Source organism: Rhinatrema bivittatum, chromosome 1 (genome assembly GCF_901001135.1).
Source record: "Rhinatrema bivittatum chromosome 1, aRhiBiv1.1, whole genome shotgun sequence".
In the NCBI taxonomy this organism is placed as follows: Eukaryota; Metazoa; Chordata; class Amphibia; order Gymnophiona; family Rhinatrematidae; genus Rhinatrema; species Rhinatrema bivittatum.
In genome coordinates, this window is record NC_042615.1 from 532,563,618 (window position 1) to 532,582,228 (window position 18,611).

Consider the following 18,611-nt stretch of genomic DNA (forward strand, 5'->3'; position numbering starts at 1 on the left):
ATAGCAAAAACGCATTACCTACCTGACGTGGCCCCACCATGAAATTTGTGTCCTGGATATTTGTGGTTCATGATTTTATAATTATAAAATGGCAAAAGATATACTTGTCTGCCTTTTTTTTAGGTCGAAGAAATCTGCGCTTAGTTATGGAATATTTACCATACGGGAGTTTACGGGACTATCTACAGAAGCATAAGGAGAGACTGGATTATAAGAAACTTCTCCAGTATTCATATCAGATATGCAAGGTAAATAATCCATTGTTAAATCTTTTACTTTTCATAAGAACTAATGCCATGGAATCAAGTTCTCATTAAATTGTTAATGACATTCCATTGTTTGGATCATCTCCATTATTCAATTCTTTTGCCACTTTTTATCAAAAAATAATAGATATTTGCATGCAATTTTCAGCCTTAGATGTCTCTATTTTGACAACTGAGAGAACTTAGCCACATTGGGAACACTTTGCACCATTAAGCGTCAATAAAATAATTCAAATAATGCAATGAATTAGTCTTCATGCACAGTAAGTCCCATAGATACATTCATGCTGAAAGCCCTGCGAAATTAATTGGTGACTCTGTCACCAATATTGTAAATGCTTCTCATGCAGAAGATTGTCTGCCAGGTCAATTGAAGAATACAATTATTTGTCACATTAAAAAAAATTTAGATCAGTTTGATCAAACTAACTGCCAGCCTTTCTTCCCTGTCATTTCTTGCAAAAATCATTGAAGCAGCAGTTTTGAAGCAACTTCACAAATTTATTGAGGATCATTCACTTTTGGATGATTATTAGTTTGGTTTCTATCCTCCTTTTAATACAGAGATCATGATGCTTCCTAGCCTTGATTTCTTCTAGAGAGGCTTTGAGAAGGGTACAAAACCTATCGTGGTACTGCTTGATACCACACCTTAGCTTTTGTTACTTTAAACCAGGGGTATCTAAGGACAATTCTCGAGGACCACAAACCAGTCTGGTTTTCAGGATATCCTTAATGAATATGCATGAGATTAATTTACATGCACACTACCTTAATTGCATGCAAGTCAATCTCATGTACAGTGGCTTGCAAAAGTATTTGACCCTCTAAAAAACAGTTTCCTAGCACCTAGACAGATGGGTTCAGGACCAGTAGGTTATGCACCTCTACCAGCAGATGGAGATGGAGCAAACTGATGTCACAGTATATTTATTTAAACAATTTTTATATGCCTTTTTTTACTGGGAGGTAGTCAAAACAGTTTACATAATGAACATACATACATACATATATATATTACTGCAGTGACATTAGCCTGCCAGAATTCTCCGTCTCCAGCAGATGGTGGATGTACATTTCCCTACTGGGGATTGCTTTAGATTTTGATAAGAGAAGCAGAAGAACAAAGTTTTCCTGCCAGACGTTTGTATTCAGAAGATGTCACAGGTGCATGTTTTGGTGAACACTTTACACCCGACATTGTGGTCCTTTCTTCATGCACTCTGTTTAATGATGGCAACCCTGGAAGTGGTGCCGTAGGCGAGAGTGCATATGCGTCCTCTTCAGTGCACCCTGCTGTCTCTTGGGAATCCCAGTCTCAGGACTATTCAATTCAGCTCCACTTGCCGATGGAAGTCTGCTCTCATCTCCAGTAGTGGTTGCAAGCAGATAATCTGGGAAAGGGAGTTTCCCTGACATTGCCAGACTGGTTGGTACTCACAACAGATGTGAGTCTCCAGGGTTGGGGAGCTCACTGTCAGGAACTAACGGCGCAAGGATGCTGGAATACAGACGTCTCTCTGGAGCATCAGTCACCTGGAAGCCCGGGCGGTGTGGTTGGCATACTTGTAATTCAGTGGCAGACTACAGAGTCCAGTGGTCTGAGTAATGTCAGACAAGGCAACAATGGTGGCTTATATCAATTGGCAGGGAGAAACTAAGAGCCACCAAGTGTCGCAGAAAATAGACCAAGTTATGGAATGGGCAGAAGGGCATTTCCAGGAGATCTCGGCCTCTCACATTGCAGGAAAAGACAACATAAGAGCAGACTTTCTCAGCAGGGAGAGTCTGGACCCAGGAGAATGGGTATTGTCAGATGAGGCATTTCAGCTGATAGTGGATCGCTGGGGCCTTCTGTTCCTAGACCTGCCAAAGGTTCCTCGATTCTTCAATCGCAGGAGAGATCCAAGGTCCTTGGGTATTGATGCTCTCGTGCCCATGTTGGGCAGAATAGTTCACAGGATCGAAGGCCACAGGGAGGGTAGCACCAGATTGGCCCAGAAGAACATGGTATGCAGATTTATTTTTATTTATTTATTTATTTATTTATACTGACATTCGATCTCAATTGAGATATCATACCGGTTTACATTCAGGTACTGTAGGTATTTCTCTATCCCCAGAGGGCTTACAATCACAAGGAGCGACAGCGGGACTTGAACCTTGGTCTCCTTGTTCATAGTCCACTGCTCTAACCACTAGGCTATTCCTCCTCTATTTATTTTATCCCTATTTATTTTAAAACTTTTCTATACCGTCGCTAAGTTATATACCATCGCAACGGTTTACAAATGGGCACATAGACTAAGGTAAGTAAATGTAGGATATCGTACATTCTAACAGGTGCCAATAAAGTTCGGTTACAATTTCATAAATAAAATCATTATTTGAGTAATGTTGGTCAAGTCCAAGTGTATTATTGAGTTACTTTCGCTTTGAAATATTACTTCTTAATTGTAGGATTGAGTAAATTCATTCTCAGCTGCATTACCCTGTACTTTCATTCTCTACCCTCCACACTCTTTAGTGAAGGCTTTTTTAAAGAGCCATGTTTTTAGATTTTTCTTAAAAGTTTTGAGATTATTCTGTAATCTGAGTTCGGGGGGCATCGTGTTCCATAGTATGGGCCCAGCCAATGATAAAGCTCTTTCTCTCACTTGGGTTAATTTTGCTGACTTTACTGAAGGGATTGTTAGTAGTGCTTTGTTTGCTGAGCGGAGGTTTCTTTGTGGAACGTGTACTCGTAAGGCTGTGTTTAGCCAGTCTGCTTCTTTATCATATATTAGTTTGTGTATGGTGCATAAGGCTTTGTATTTTATTTTATTTTTTTTGATTAATAGTTTTTATTGCTGATATTGACAGGTATTAACAGGAAAACATATGCAAACACATCAGCATGTTTTCAATTATACATCAGTATATAATACACCAGAATATAAAACAAACTCCAGAATAATCCCAGACATTCCCCCCCCCCCCCCCCCCCTCGCATGCCATATAGTGTCAATAGAACCCAGGACAGTCAGAGAGCACCATCTCCCAACCTCAAGGAGGATGAGGATGTGCAGTAAAATAAGAAACAAGATGATTAAAGCAAAAACTCAAAAGTCAGTCTATGATTATATCGTAAAAGTCAAAGGTCGCCAAGATATATAAGGGCCCCATACTTGATTAAACTGTGAAAGGCGATGATACTTCAGGGCCGTGAGACGGTATAGGGTGCAGACCCTATCCAGTCGTTGTAGGAGTTCCGCCGAAGTAGGCGGGTGAGCACGTTTCCAGTGATAGGCAATCTCCATTTTTGTAGCCGTGCAAACCTGTCGCATAAAGGTTTGAGCCGGAGCTGTTAGAGAATCGGCCTCGAAGAAAAGGAGCGCTTGCGCCGCGGTCATAGTGCAGGGGGCATGAAGTAGATCCGACAACAGCTTAGATACATAGGACCACAAAGGTTGAATGAAAACGCAGTCCCACCACATGTGCAGAAAAGTTCCAACTTGACGACAGTTACGCCAACAGTGAGGGTCCACTCTAGAATAGCAGCGGTGTAGCCGAGCAGGGGTCAGGTGCCAGCGGTAAAGTGTCTTATAGTTGGCTTCAATAATCCTGGTAGATATGTTACCACGGGAGACCACAGAAAAGATGGACATCCAGGCCTCCTCAGAGATGGAAAGCTTTAAGTCCTTTTCCCAGGCAGCCATGTGAGCATGCTTGCTAAACGGGAGAGAGATCAACAACTGGTATAGTTTTGAAATAAGACCCCCAATTGCCTTTGGAGAGTCACAGTAGCCTTCAAATAGTGAGCGGGTGGGTGCCAGCAACCCCTCTCGCCGTATGTGTAGTAAAAAATGCCGGAGCTGCATGTAAGGTAGGAATTCCGTGGAGGACAGCCGGTAAGTCTCTTGTAGAGTGGTAAACGAAAGAGGACCATCCGGGCTTAGTACATGATGAACACAGTGAATACCCCCTGCTTTCCATGAGGTATAGGCTGGAGCAGGGAGACCTACTAGAAAGAGGTTGTTGTGGAATAATGAAGTGAGTGAATAGTAGTCATAGTGGCCCACAAGCTTACTCTTCCACTGTTTCTACACATTATATGTTTGCCGTGTGCAAGGCGATAGCCGTAGACCGGCACGCCAAGTTTTAGCAGGTTGCCAGAGAAGGGAAGCCAAGGGCACCGGCGCAATCCATTCTTGTTCAAGAGCAACCCACGGTTTTACAGAAACCGAGCCGTGCCAGTCAATTATGGGCCGGAGTTGCGCTGCCGCATAGTACTTGGCCAGGTTAGGCAGTCCCAAACCTCCTGTAGCCTTTGACTGATATAGGATTCTTTGTGCCACGCGAGGAGGTCTATGTCGCCATAGGAAACGAAGCAATTTTCTTTGCCATTGCAACAAGATTGAGCGCCCCACCGCAATAGGCAGGGTCTGAAAGAGGTATAGCAATCTCGGAAGAAGGTTCATCTTAATGGTCGCCAGCCGACCAAGCCACGTGAGGGGGAGAGAAGACCACTGATCCAAGTCCATATCAAGTTTTTTGAATAAAGGAACATAATTCAGCTGAAAGAGATCGGATACATTATGACTCAGATACACTCCAAGATACTTGAGTTTAGAGGGAGCCCATCTAAAAGCGTGTTTTGCCTTCAGGTCACGGACCCTATCGGGGGTACAAGTAAGGTTCAAGATTTCAGATTTGTCCCAATTAATTTTGAAACCTGAAACCGCGCTAAAGCGCGCTAGCTCCATTTCAAGGACCGGGAGGGTCAGGGTCGGGTTGCCCACCGTGAATATAATGTCATCAGCGAACAAGGACATTTTGGATTCACAAGTATGTAAAGTAAATCCCTGCACCTGTTGATTAGACCTGATAGAAATAGCCAGGGGTTCTAGGAAAATGGCGAAAAGCAAGGGCGACAGGGGACATCCCTGCCTCGTCCCCCTGCACACCGGGAAAGGCTTCGTATACCGGCCATTAATTTTGATGCTTGCCAAGGGAGTGGAGTACAGGGCTGATATCCAATTATGAAAGGAGGGTCCAAACTCCATTTCCTGTAAAGTATGAAACAAAAAAGGCCAATGGACCATATCGAAGGCCTTCTCTGCATCAATGGCCAAAAGGAGATGTTCTATTTGGCAGTGAGAGGCGCCCCAAATGATATTAATAATCTTGCGTACATTGTCGCTAGCCATGCGACCCGGGATAAAGCCTGACTGGTCTGGGTGGATGATTTGGGCTATGAAACTGTTTATCCTATCAGCCAGAATCTTAGCTAAAATTTTTAAATCTAAATTTATTAGGGAGATCGGCCGATATGAGGCACATAGAGCAGGATCTCTGCCCGATTTAGCTATAATGGTGATGCCAGCGGTATTAGAATCCGTGTGGAGTGTACCCCCTACTCTAAGAGAATTAAAGTGGCTCTGCAGATGCGGGGCCAGGACGTGACGGTAAGTTTTATAAAATTTAGCGGTCAGCCCATCGGGACCCGGAGCCTTGCCCACCTTTAGTGTCTTAATAACCGCTAAAATCTCTGGAGTTGTGATTTCCGCATTTAGCCTCTCCTGCATCTCTACTGTGAGTCTAGGGAGAGAGAGGGCTCGAAGATACTGAAGAATATCGGCTTCTTGGATATGAGTATCTGCTGAGTAAAGGTCCCTATAGAATTTGAGAAATTGGTGAGTGATGGCAGAGTTAGCAGTCTCAATTTGTCCTTGTTCGTTTTTTATCTTAAGTATGTGGTTTTGAAAGGATTGTTTTTTTAACTGGTGCGCCAACACCCTACCAGCCTTATTTCCCCCCTCAAAATGGGTTTGTCTAGTCAAATTCAGGGCATGGGTGATATGGTCCAGTTCAAGCCTATGTAGTTCGTCCCTGCATTTAGTTAACTGAGTCAGTATGCGCTTAGAGCGAGAGTGGCTATGTTGGGCTGTGAGGGCCGCAATACGAGACCGGAGGTGAGAGCAGGATGCCTCCTTCTGTTTCTTAAGATAAGATGAGTGTGAGATGAAATGCCCCCTAATATAAGATTTGAAGCAATCCCACACTATAACCGGTGAGGAAACAGAACCAGCATTGGTAATAAAAAAATCTCTAATCAATTGAGTAGAAGATTGTATAAACTGAAGATCATGTAAGAGAGAATCGTTGAGCCTCCAATATCGGCGCCCCTGATCTCCTACTGGGATGTTCAACTGTAGGGAAACAGGAGCATGGTCAGACCAAGTTACGATCCCCACTTCAGGGCTATGGACCATATGAAATAAATTTTTGTCCACCATCAGATAATCAATGCGTGTGTATGAATCATGCGGCTTGGAATAATAGGAATAGGATCGAGAATGTGGGAAAGTGGCTCTCCAAGAATCCACCACATTGTGGTCAGTCATAAGATTCTTGAGGGCCCTAACATGACCCCCTGCCGTATGCGTGGTTCCTTTGGAAGTATCCAATGAGGGCGATAGCGGTACATTGAAGTCACCCCCTATGATAAGATGGCCAATGGCATGTTGAAGGAGAACATGATGTAGATGTCCAAAGAAGGCAGCCTGCTCTCTATTAGGGGCATATAACGTGAGCAACGTGAACTCCAAACCATTCAGAATTATATGTAACAGTAGATAACGGCCCTGCGGGTCGGCTATCACCTTCTTACATTCAAACACCATATGTGCTGCAAAAAGGATGCCAACTCCTGCATACTTTGCTTGCTTGGTGGCCGCTGAGAAAAACTGAAATGGGAATTTAGGGGACTTCATTAGTGCTTCATAGCGGCGGGTTAAGTGTGTCTCCTGCACAAAAACAATGTCAGGAAGAGCGACCCCCGTCTCTCTATAAAAGAGAGACCGTTTCTGAGGAGTATTGAAACCCTTAACATTCAATGACAATATTTTAATCATAGCCATATAGAAAAATGAATAAAGAACATCCTACCATTAGCAAAGAATATGCAGCATGGAGGAGTAGTGCAACAACTGTCCCCACAACAATAGAACAAAATAACCTCAATAGCATGCCCCCCCTGAGAACCCACTTCATCTGAGGGGTCCCTGAAGTAATGTCTGCCAGCACCTCCAAGCAGACTATCTCCCATACCAAAACGGGGATAGGAGTGAAGGCACGAACTCAGGAGATGGGTGCTCCCCCCCCCCCCCCCCCCCAGACCCGCAGCTTAAACAAACTGAACATGAACAGAAACAGATATATCGCGATCATATAGCAATACAGCATAGGCAAAACCAAAGAAATCAGTAGTGAGATATACAGAGGTACTCAGGCAGCATAAAAATAATCTCTGCCATCAATTAGACCCAGAAAATGTCAGCCCTTTCCATGGGATTGAGAGACACTCCCAGACTGGCGGCGCAGCCGGCTGTTACGCTTCCCAACCCGCTGCCATGAAGGATGCTGTGGTCGAGCTGAGATTACGTGGGATGGCTTATGCGACATCTGTGAAGACGAGAAGCCCAAGGAAGATAGGCCCGGCATGGCTTCTTCTGGTGTCATACAGCGGTGGGTTGTGCCCTCATGAGAAAAAGAAAGGCCAAATGGGTGGGACCAGCGGTACTTCACGGCCTTGCTGCGCAGAAATGTAGTGACCTCCCGAAAGGACTGCCGATTCTGAAGCGTAGCCAGAGATAAATCCGGAAATACAGCAATTTTGTGAGTCTCCCAGGACCATTCCTGGCGTCCACGTGCCACCGCCGCTATCCGTTCCTTAAGTTGAAAGGAGGTGAAGCAAACTATAATGTCTCTAGGACGATTAGGCTGTGGGGCACGCAATGCACGATGAGCCCGGTCGAATAAAATTTCAGGGGGGTCGAAGTCCCCATCTCCTGCGGCCTCCCGTAGTATAAAAAGACAAAACTCACGAATCACCGCGTGACAGTCCTCCGGACCCGTCGGCTCCTCGATGCCCCGGAAACGGAGATTACTCCGTCGAGCCCTGTTTTCCAAGTCGGCAATTTTCGCCATAAGCTGGGCATTGTCAGTGCGGAGGGAGTCCAGCGTATTGGTGTGCGCAGAAATTAGCTCGGCCTGGCCCTCAACCCTCACATCAATATCCCCAACCCTGTGGCCCAGGGACGTCAGATCCTCCCGCACTTCTTCCACCCGTGTGAGTAGTTCCTGGCGATACGCTTTGAGGTCTGACCTGATTGCTGCAAACCACTCTCTGAATTCGGCCCGGGTCGGGTGGTCAGTGAACACCCCGTCCTCTGCTGGGGAAGAGGGCAGGGGCGGCTCAGGTGAAGTGGCGCGCGAATCGCCGCCATCTTGGGCTCCGTCCTCCCCGGGCTGGATACAGGCCTCGTCCTTATTGCTCTCTTTTTGATACGAGAAGCGCTGTAGGTCCAAGGTCTTTTTCTTGTTCGCCATATCGCTGCTAGGGCGATCACCCAGATAATTTCAGCACGTAGATGAGCCCTAGAATCGCGGATCGCTGCGGATCTGGAAGGGAGCCAGCGGGAGCTCAAGAATCATGCTGCCATCTCCCAGCGTGACGTCACGCTCCCCCCTAAGGCTTTGTATTTTATCCTGTATTCGATGGGTAACCAATGTAAGTCTGCTAGAGTTTCGGTTATATGGTCCCTCCTCTTTTTTCCCGTTAATATTCTGGCTGCAGTATTTTGAAGTATCTGGAGTGGTCTTATCGATGTGCTTGGGAGTCCTAGTAAGAGTGAGTTGCAGTAGTCAGTGCTAGAAAAGATAAGTGTTTGCAATACTGTTCTGAAGTGGGCAGGTGTGAGTAATGGTTTCAATCTTCTGAGGACCATAAGTTTTGCGTAGCCTTCTCTTACTGTTATAGATATGTGTTGCTTCAGGTTGATTTCTGGGTCCATTATTACTCCCAGATTCCTTACTTTTTCGGCTAGCTCAATTTTTTGGTTATTCTTAGGGTTATCGGTGTTTGAAATGATTTTAGTATGTTTTCTCTCAAGGTGAAGGAATTCAGTTTTGTCAATGTTGATAACCAGTTCCATCTGGTTTAGTAGTTGTTTAATTATGTCTAGGTACATGTTAGCTAGACTTAATGTTTTTTCAATTGTGTCGTCTATTGGTAGAATTAATTGAATGTCGTCTGCGTAAATGTAATGTATTATCCCTAGGCCTGCCAGCAGATGACATAAGGGTAGCATATATATGTTAAAGAGGGTAGCAGACAGCGCTGAACCCTGAGGTACTCCTGTTTCAAGTTTAAATTTTTCTGATAATGTGTTTTTTATCTGGACTTGAAAGAACCTGTTGTTTAGGTAGGATCTGAACCAGTTTATTGTTTTGTCACATAATCCAATTTCTTCAAGTCTTTTTAGTAGCATTTTGTGGTTTACTGTATCAAAGGCTGCAGATAAGTTGAGCATTATAAGGATGTAATGTTTACTGTTATCAAAACCTCTTAGTATGTTGTCTGTTAGTGAGAGAAGTAATGTCTCAGTGCTGTAGTGTTTTCGGAAGCCGTGTTGTGAAGGGTACAGTATGTTATTATTGTCTAGGTGTTCAGCTAGCTGTTTCTATACTGTTTTCTCTATTAATTTAGCTAATAATGGGAGGTTTGAGACTGGGCGGTAGTTAATGAGGATTAATGGGTCACTGTTTTTCTTTTTGATGATTGGCTTAATGATTGCCCCTTTTAGTTTATCTGGCATTAATCCTTCAGTTAGGGATAGGTTTATGATATTAGTTAGTGTTGGGGTTATTACATTGGTAATCTTTTTTATCTCAGTTGTTGGTATTGTATCGATTTTGTGTGGAGCAGGGTTTATATTTTTTATCATTGATTCAACTTCTTGTTCTGATATTTCTATAAATGAGGACCATATGTTAACATCTCTTTTTTGCATTACGATTGCTTGTTTGCTGTTTTTTGGGAGTTTGTTTCTTAGGTTTAATATTTTGTCACTAAAAAATTTAGCTAATTCATTGCATTTTGATTCAGGAAGACTTTGAGGTGATTCTTGTTTGTCATTTGTGAGATTCGTTACTATGGAGAATAAGGTTCTTGGGTTATTGGCAAACTTTTCTATTTTATTGGAATAGTATTCTTTTTTAGTATTAAGGATCAGTTGTTTGTAGAAAGCTAGATGTTTCCTGAATTTGGTTAGGTTTTCAGTTGTTTTGTGTTTTCTCCAGTTTTTTTCAAATTTTCTGAGCTTTCTTTTTGCATCTTTTATTTTTGCATTATGCCAGTGGTTATTTTGTTTTGTTTCTTTGATAGTTATTGTTTTGATGGGGTTTATTTCATCGGCTATTTTTTTAGTTGAGTCTAACCAGAGTTCCGTAGCTGAGTTACAATCATTAAGTGTTATGTCTTTTAATTCTTCTTCTAATTTGTCCTATAGTTCATCGTTGTTATAGGGTGGTCGATATTTAAATTCTATGGGATTATGAGTTTGTATGGTCTGAGGATTGAGAATATTAATATTGGACTGAATAAGGAGGTGGTCAGACCAAGGAATTTGTGTGTAGCTTGTTGCTAAGTGTTCTAGATAGTTGCTATTTATGAATGTTAGATCAAGTGAGTGTCCAGCTCTGTGTGTTGGTTTATCGGTTATTAGTGAAAACCCTAGTGCTGTCATGGCATCCATTAGTGTCTGGCATGTGTTAGAAAGGGGTTGGATATCCATGTGTAGATTAAAGTCACCTAACACTATGGTAGGTTTAGAGGTGTTTAAATGTGTTGTCAGAAACTCGATTAGTGGTGACATATTTAGCTCTGGTAAACTGGGAGGGCAGTATATAAGGCATATTTGTATATTGTTAGTGCTGAAGATGGCAATTTCATGGTTAGGTGAAGGGATTATTGGGATTAGTTTACATTTAAAAGCTTTTTCGATAATTAGTAGTAGGCCGCCTCCATGTTTATTTATCCTTGGGATTGAGAATACCTCATCATTTTTGTGTGCTATTTGATTTTTTAAGACTACATCAGATTTTTTTAACCATGATTCAGTAATTGCAACGAAGTTGGGTTTATTGTCATACAGTAGGTCGGAGATGATTGGGAATTTTTTAGTGATTGATTGAGCATTAACTAAGATGAATGTTAGCATTAGTTAGTTATTTAGAGTTAGGGTGTTAGATTTGGTGGTTCTTATTATCTGTACCAGGTTGTTTTCTTTTTTAAATGACTTCTGCAAATCTCTTTTATTGTGATTAGATCTGAACATTATATAATTCTTGTTATATTTACCTTTGTTCATGCAGACTGATATTGGTTGCTTACTTGAGAATTCTCCTTCCTTTTCCATGTTTGTTGTGTGGTTTGGACGGTTGATCCAAGTTCCTTTGGTGTGCGAATGGGTGTACGAAGGGGCGTACAAAGGGGCATGCCCCTTTGTAGCGCCCCTTCGGAGCGCGGCGCCTCCGGTCCTTCTTGCTTTTTAAATCCTCCCTCTTGGTCGCGCTTCCGGCATCGGTGACATCAGCCAAGGGGGAGGAGTTTGCTGGTCTTCCGGGTTCCTCGGGTTTTGCAATCAGCGTCAGCTGCAGGAGAAAAAAAGCAGAATAAGCAGGAGGGAGGGGATAGAAAACAGATAAACAAACAGGTTCGTGAGCCACAGGGCAGAGCGAGAAAGGAAGGCAGAGGGGGAGGGTAGGTAGGAGCGGTCGGGAGGGTGGAAAGATACAGTGATCCCTGCAATCAGCGTCTGCTGCAGGAAAAAAAAAGCAGGAAAAAAAGGCAGATCTGTGAAGACTCCTGGTAAAGACTCCCCCTCTCCCCTTTGTCTTCTGCTGCACAAGAATCTGTTGCAGCAGGGGTCTGTTATTCATAAAGATCTGACTCTGTTTTGTCTTATGGTATGGTATGTTGAAACATGAATATTCTTCTGCGGTGATTGCCACATTGCTATCAGCTCGAAAGTTCTCCACTTCTTTAGCCTTTGTGCGGGTTTGGCAAGTGTTTGAGGCTTGATTGAGGATCGAGGTTTTCGTCCTCATTCAGTTAAGATCCTGCTTATTTTGGAATTTTTGCAGAATGGGTTAAATAAAGGGTTGGCCCTTAATTCCTTGAAGGTACAGGCTACAGTTCTTGCCTGTTTCAGGCCAGGTGAATAGTGAATCCTTATCGTTGCATCCTGATGTGGCCTGTTTGTTGAAGGGAGGGAAACATCTTCATCCTCCCTTATGGTTACCGGTTCCCTTTGGAATCTTAACCTGGTGTTGGATTTCTTGGTGGGCCTTCGTTTTAACCTCTGTGTAGCCTTTCCTTGCAGTTATTGACCTTGAAAACAGTGTTTCTGGTGGTAATACAATCCTCACGTCGAATTTCCGAGCTGTAGACCATGTTTTGCCGGTAGAAGTTCCTTCGGGTGACTTCAGGGGTAATATAACTGCGTACTGTTCCTCCATTCTTGCCTAAAGTGGTCTCGGATTTTCATTTGAATCAGTCCATTTCCTTGCCATCCTTGGTTAAGGAAAGAGATGCGAAAGAATATTGCCTGTTGCGTCTCTTGGATGTCAAGAGTCATGTTTGTCCTTCATGGTAGAGGAAAACAGGGCGACCCAGCTCCACAGACTACAATAGCTTGCTGGATTAAGGAGGTGGTCACGACCACACATGTGGATCTGAAAAGTCGTTGCCTACTCAGGTTAGGGCTCATTACATTAGGGCTCAGGCAGTGTCAAGGGCAGAGGTTATGTTGTTGTCTCCTATCGAGCTGCGATGTGGTCTTCCTTATGCATCTTTTCCAGGTATTACTGTCTGGATGTGCAGGCCCAGGAGGATGCAGCTTTTGCACGTGTGGTTTTGACTGGACCGCGGCAGCCCCCCACCCTATTTGGAAGTAGCATTGATACATCCCACTGGTCCTGAACCCATTTGTCTAGGTGCTAGGAAATGAGAAATTACTACTTACCTGATAAACTTCCTTTTCCTTAATCTCCTTCTTAATCCTCTCCCTTTCTTCTCTTCTCCCAGTTCTAGTACCTTGTTATTTGTAACTGCTTCCCCCTCACTAATAGATTACTCAATTTGTTCTTTGTACACCCCTGTTTTATGTAAACCGGCATGATGTGATTGTATCATGAATGCCGGTATATAAAAATTTTAAATAAATAAATAAAATAAAATCTAGACAGGGGTTCAACTTCCCGCCTTTGGCTGCCGTATGTTTGTGTTATGGTCCTCCCGTGTGGCTACATGTTCCAGGGATTACTAGTAAGTGTTACTCCAATCCCTAGACAAGTGTTATTGTGCTTCTTGTCTGAGCTCAGTGTTACATGTTGGCTGACCTATTGAAATGGTTATATGTTTTTTAATCAAGTTTTTTGCTAGTCTGTCCACAGTTGCTTTTGAAGAGAATAATGGCAGGCTGTTGTCACGGCAGGAGTATATATACTGTGATGTCAGTTTGCTCCATCTCCATCTGCTGGTACAGGTGAATAATCCACTGGTCCTGAATCCCATCTGTCTAGATTAAGGAAAAGGAAATTATCAGGTAAGTAGTAATTTCTTAACTTGTGTGGATTACAAATGACATTATTATTCCAGGCAATATGTGTATGGCAAACCAATATGCTCTTAAATTTTCAGTCACAATTCATTATTTCTCTGCATTTTTTATAAATTAAAATTAAAAACTAAAAAAAATGCTGCTTGCATAAGTAATCAGTCACTGTGCTATGGAAGCTCAAAGTTTACACAGATGAAAGGTATTGCCCTAACTATTGGCATTTACCTGTGAATCATTAAAAAAGCAATACTTAAGTCACCCAAAAACACACTAAAGTAACACAAACAAATAGTCCAGAAATCTAATAACTTGATTTAAGAAAAAGCCCATCATACTAAGCACTACTGGTCTACCAGCCTTCATTGTTTTTTAAATGATCATCGGTCCAGAATTAGAAGAATTTTTGTTTTTTTATGCAATTGAAATGAAGTAGAGAAATCACTTATCTTGGTATTCTTTCATATCAAATATAGAAATCCTATCAGTCCCAGTCCCGACACGTGCCGTGTTTCGAGGTAAGTCTCTGCTTCGGGGGTTCATCTCATAAAGAACCAATACATAACTTCAGGTATCACTCAGTCCTTAAACACAAGGGATCTTGGTGTACAATAGATCTCTGCCTGCTCCTTGGAATTCTAATTCTGAACCGATGATTATTTAAAAAGCAATGAAGGTCGGCAAATCAGTAGTGCTTAGTATGATGATCCTTTTTCTTAACTCAATTTATTAGATTTCTGGACTATTTGTGTTACAGTCATTAAAAAAGGTCAGCTTTTCTGGATAAAAGACCCCTTAATTCCAGTACAATTAGTCAGATTGTGAATCTGAAGGAAAGATGTGAAAATGAAAACCAAAGAGCATTCTAAGGCCTGGATTCATCATTCTTCGCAGAATGATGAATCCTGCGAAAACGGGGGGGCGGGCCTGCGAAAGCTGCCTTTGCACCACGGCTGTGCGATTTCGGCGGCCACGGTGTGCCAGCTGCCGGCTTTTGCACCGAATAACACCACCGTGAAAGGTGGTGCTATTCGACATGCTACTGCCGACGATAACGTTAGTAACATTATCGCCGGCAGCAAAACCACCGCCGACTCTGCCCCTCCCACCACGACTATGCCCTCAATCTAATTTGCATGCTATTGCACGCGAAAAGGGCCTTTTTGCATGCGATAGAGGCTTATCACACGCAATACAGCCGTATCGTGTGCGATAAGCCTTTGGAAAATATCCCCCTAAGGAAGTTAAAGATAAAGTTATAGACATGCACAAGATAGGGAAAAGCTACAAAATAGTATCCCAGTGCTTGGATATCCAAGTGAGCACTATTAGATCAGTTGTGAAGAAATGGAAGCTGCATCATACCTCCCAAACACTGCCTAGACAAGGTCATCCCTCAAAACTCAGCATCAGAGCAAGAAGAAAACTTGTAAGGGAAGACGCAGAGAGGCCAATAATCACTTTGAAGGAGTTGCTGAATTCCGTAGCTGAGACTGGCGTGGAGGTGCATCAGTCAACCATATCAAGAGCTCTGCATACAACTGTCCTGCATGAGAGCATAGCTAGAAAGAAGTCATTACTGAAGAAAAATACATCAAAGCACATCTAGAGTTTTCTAGAAAACATCAGAATGACCCAACTAAAAAATGAGAGAAGATTTTTTGGTCAGATGAGACAAAAATGGAGTATTTTGGCCAAAATTCAAAATGCTATGTGTGCCACAAACCTAACACTGTCCATTCCTCAGCAAACACCATCCCAACAGTAAAGTATAGGGGTGGCAGCATCATGTTGTTGGGGGGGGGGGGGGGGGGGATACTTTTCCTCAGTGAGGACCGGGCATCTTGTTAAAATTGAAGGATGGATGGATGGTGCAGCATGCAGGGAGAATACTGCAAGGCAACCTGCTTCATTCTGTTAAAATTCTAATCCTTGGGAGAAAGTTCACCTTTCAGCAGGGCAATGATCCCAAGCACAAGGGCAAAGCAACACAGGAGTGGCTGAACAACAAAAAGATGAATGTTCTACAGTGGCCAAGTCAAAGTCCAGATTTCAATCCAATTGAGAATCTGTGGCACTATTTGAAAATTGCAGTCCATAAGCATTGTCCAACCAACCTGAACAAAATTGAGCAAATCTGCCAGGAAGAATGGGCAAAAATCATTCCCCAACAGTGTGTAAAATTGGTAGAAACTTACCTCAACAGACTTAAAGCTTTTATAACAGCAAAAGGTGGTTCTACCGAGTACTAGTCTGAAGGGGATGAATACTTATACAAACAGCAGTTTTCAGTTTTTTTATTTTATTTTACAAAAATGCAGAGAAATAATGAATTGTGACTTTGAAAATTTACTTTAAGAATATGCTGGTTTGCAATAAACATACTGTCTGGAATAATCTGTACAAGTGTCATTTGTAATCCATGCAAATCTGCTGACTTTTTAGGGGGTCAAATACTTTTGCAAGCCACTGTATATTCATTAGGGATATCATGAAAACCAGATCAGTTTGCAGCCCTCAAGGACTGGAGTTGGACAGCCCTGCTTTAAACCATGATGTTCTCTTATCCCATTTGTTTAATCAAGGTATCAGTGTTTAAGCAGCTGAATGATTTTTTGAATATTCATAACATCTTAGACCCATACCAATTTAGGTTTTGCCTAAAATATGGCACAGAGGCTTCAGTGGTTTCATTGTGGGTTTGATACTGGCACTGACTTTATTTTGACGATGTCTCAGTGTATTACTGTTTGGTTTTTGTGAAATCAGGATTACTGGACAGTCTTAGCATTGGTTTCATTCTTTTCCATCAGATCATTTACAATAAAGTCAGTTACAATTCCCAGACTTCTAATTGGTTTCCACTTTCAACCTGTGTTACCTCAAGGGTCTTTGCTCTCTGCAACTTTTTTAACACATACCTCAATCCAATCTGTGTATTGCTTTCATGCCTTGGTTTGTACTTTAAATTATATGCAGATGATATAAAATTCTGTCTCCTGTTTTATCTGGTATTAAAACCACTTTAGGACTGATTAATATCTGTTTAAAAATTAAGATCTGATTAACAGTAACAGATTGAGTTTATTAGAATTAGCAGATGTTCATATTCAACTTTCAGTTTGAGGGATGTACAATACCTGTTGCTGGACCTGGGGGTTGTATGTGACTCTGAGTTATCCTTTAAGGGCTCAAGTAAAAGCGGTCACGGATATTATTGCTGTAAAAGGTGCTTCCACCAAGAATTTTGTTAAGGGGTTTTGAAGACTTAGGCAAACAAGACTTTTCGGTTTCTTATTCTTAATTATTTTTGGAGTTTTTCTATAATCGTTTTACACAACATACCCTATGCTTTCATAATGAGAGATTAGTGAAACCGCCTACTTAACACAATTTTATTTGTATTTTTTTAGATAGAAAGTGAAAAATGTTCAAGTGTGAAGACTTGCCTATTTCAATTTTTTTTCTTAACTTGCACCTTTGTATCTTGCTGCATTCATATTTGTCATCTGTAAAGGCCCTTTGCCTTTACTTAAACTGTCAGCACATTCATTAACACCATGTGATACATTCCTGCATATCCCCATTTGGAATACAGTAGGTAGTTTCTTCCATTAGACAGTATACAGGGACCACACTAGGAAAAGTTCGAGTTCAGAGCTTCCCCTGAGTAGAGAAGAAAAAAAATTGGATTTTTCCTAGGAGAAGGTGAGAAAAGAACCAGTTGTGAATTCTGTTCAATGGAGTATTGTGATCACCAGGTCATGGATCTCTGAGTAGCTGCTGTTTAGAACCTAGTCTACACATGGTCTTGATATGTTGGTAGAAAACTGAGAATCCACCATTTGAGCTGGCAAATTGGATATGTGAATAAGTGTAAGCTATACAGTGCTAGCAATTCCCTATTTGTCTTGAAGCATTGTCATAAGAGACTAAGATTATGAACAGTACCTTTCTTGCTGGCACAGAATTGTAGGGATAAATGATATATGCAAGCCCTATTGGATTGGATTATGCATAGACTTATCATCCTGTTGTAAATATTTACCTGCTCTATACCCCATAGTAAAAGGAGAAGCTTCTGGGAACAGCAGACTGGTGTACAGTGTTTTATTTGTGAGATCATCCAGAGTATCAAGTGACTTTCCTCACCAGAGGAACTTGAAAATTGGTGGTCTCTCTTCTTTTTACCATACTCCTCCACCCCCACAAATGTACAAGGAGCCTTGTACCATCTCATATTAGTGTAGGCCAAAGTTGCACATGCATCAATGTGATGCCTACATATAATTATGAGGAAAGTAAGCATTGCAGCTACCTAATTTATGTCCATAATGATGGCAGCAGCCTTATAGGTGAAACTTTAATAAACTTTAACTCTCTTAGCTTTTTCAGAATGAAATAAAAATCAGAGTGATTTAGGGTGGTCTGGTGGCTCAGTGGTATGTGGAAGGTACCCTGGTTTTATCCTCCATTCAGGTCTTATGCAGCCCAAGATGACTGGGGCTGGAGATGCTGCAGAGGCAGCATTGAAGCTCCTGAGGAGGAGAAAGTCATCATTTTTTTAGGGTGATGTAACAATTCTCCTTGAATAAAGAGGAGCCTGAGATGGTCAGCGAGTCAGAGACCAATGTTGATGTAAGAAAATTGCTGAATAAAGTGCCTCTGCTACAATGAAGGCATAGTTTTCCACCTGTAGCAGCTGCCTTCCCCCTCAGGTTGAGTCCTCATGTGCTGAAGGCCACCAGTCCTTAGCTGCACACGTCTAGTACTAGGAGAGGGGAGGGAGATATCAGACACAAGCATAGCCATGAAGACAAATCCTGTTGAACAGACTCATGAGGAAGGCCCACTTGAAACAGGGCCGAAAGGAGATTTTGACAAGTCAAGATCAGAGAGT

The 18,611-nt window shown here is 42.3% G+C and overlaps 1 protein-coding gene across 7 annotated transcripts in view; it reads left to right on the plus strand.

Moving 5' to 3' along the window:
• JAK2 (Janus kinase 2) overlaps positions 1 to 18,611 on the plus strand; it is a 419,848-nt gene that overhangs the window by 338,684 nt on the left and 62,553 nt on the right. For all 7 annotated transcript variants that reach the window (XR_003858317.1, XM_029613659.1, XM_029613675.1 and 4 more), the window contains one exon: positions 124 to 248. Coding sequence is in view for 6 of the 7 variants with exons in the window: in XM_029613659.1 (XP_029469519.1) it covers positions 124 to 248 (125 nt within the window). In the remaining variant the exon portion in view is untranslated. The remainder of the gene's footprint in view (positions 1 to 123; positions 249 to 18,611) is intronic.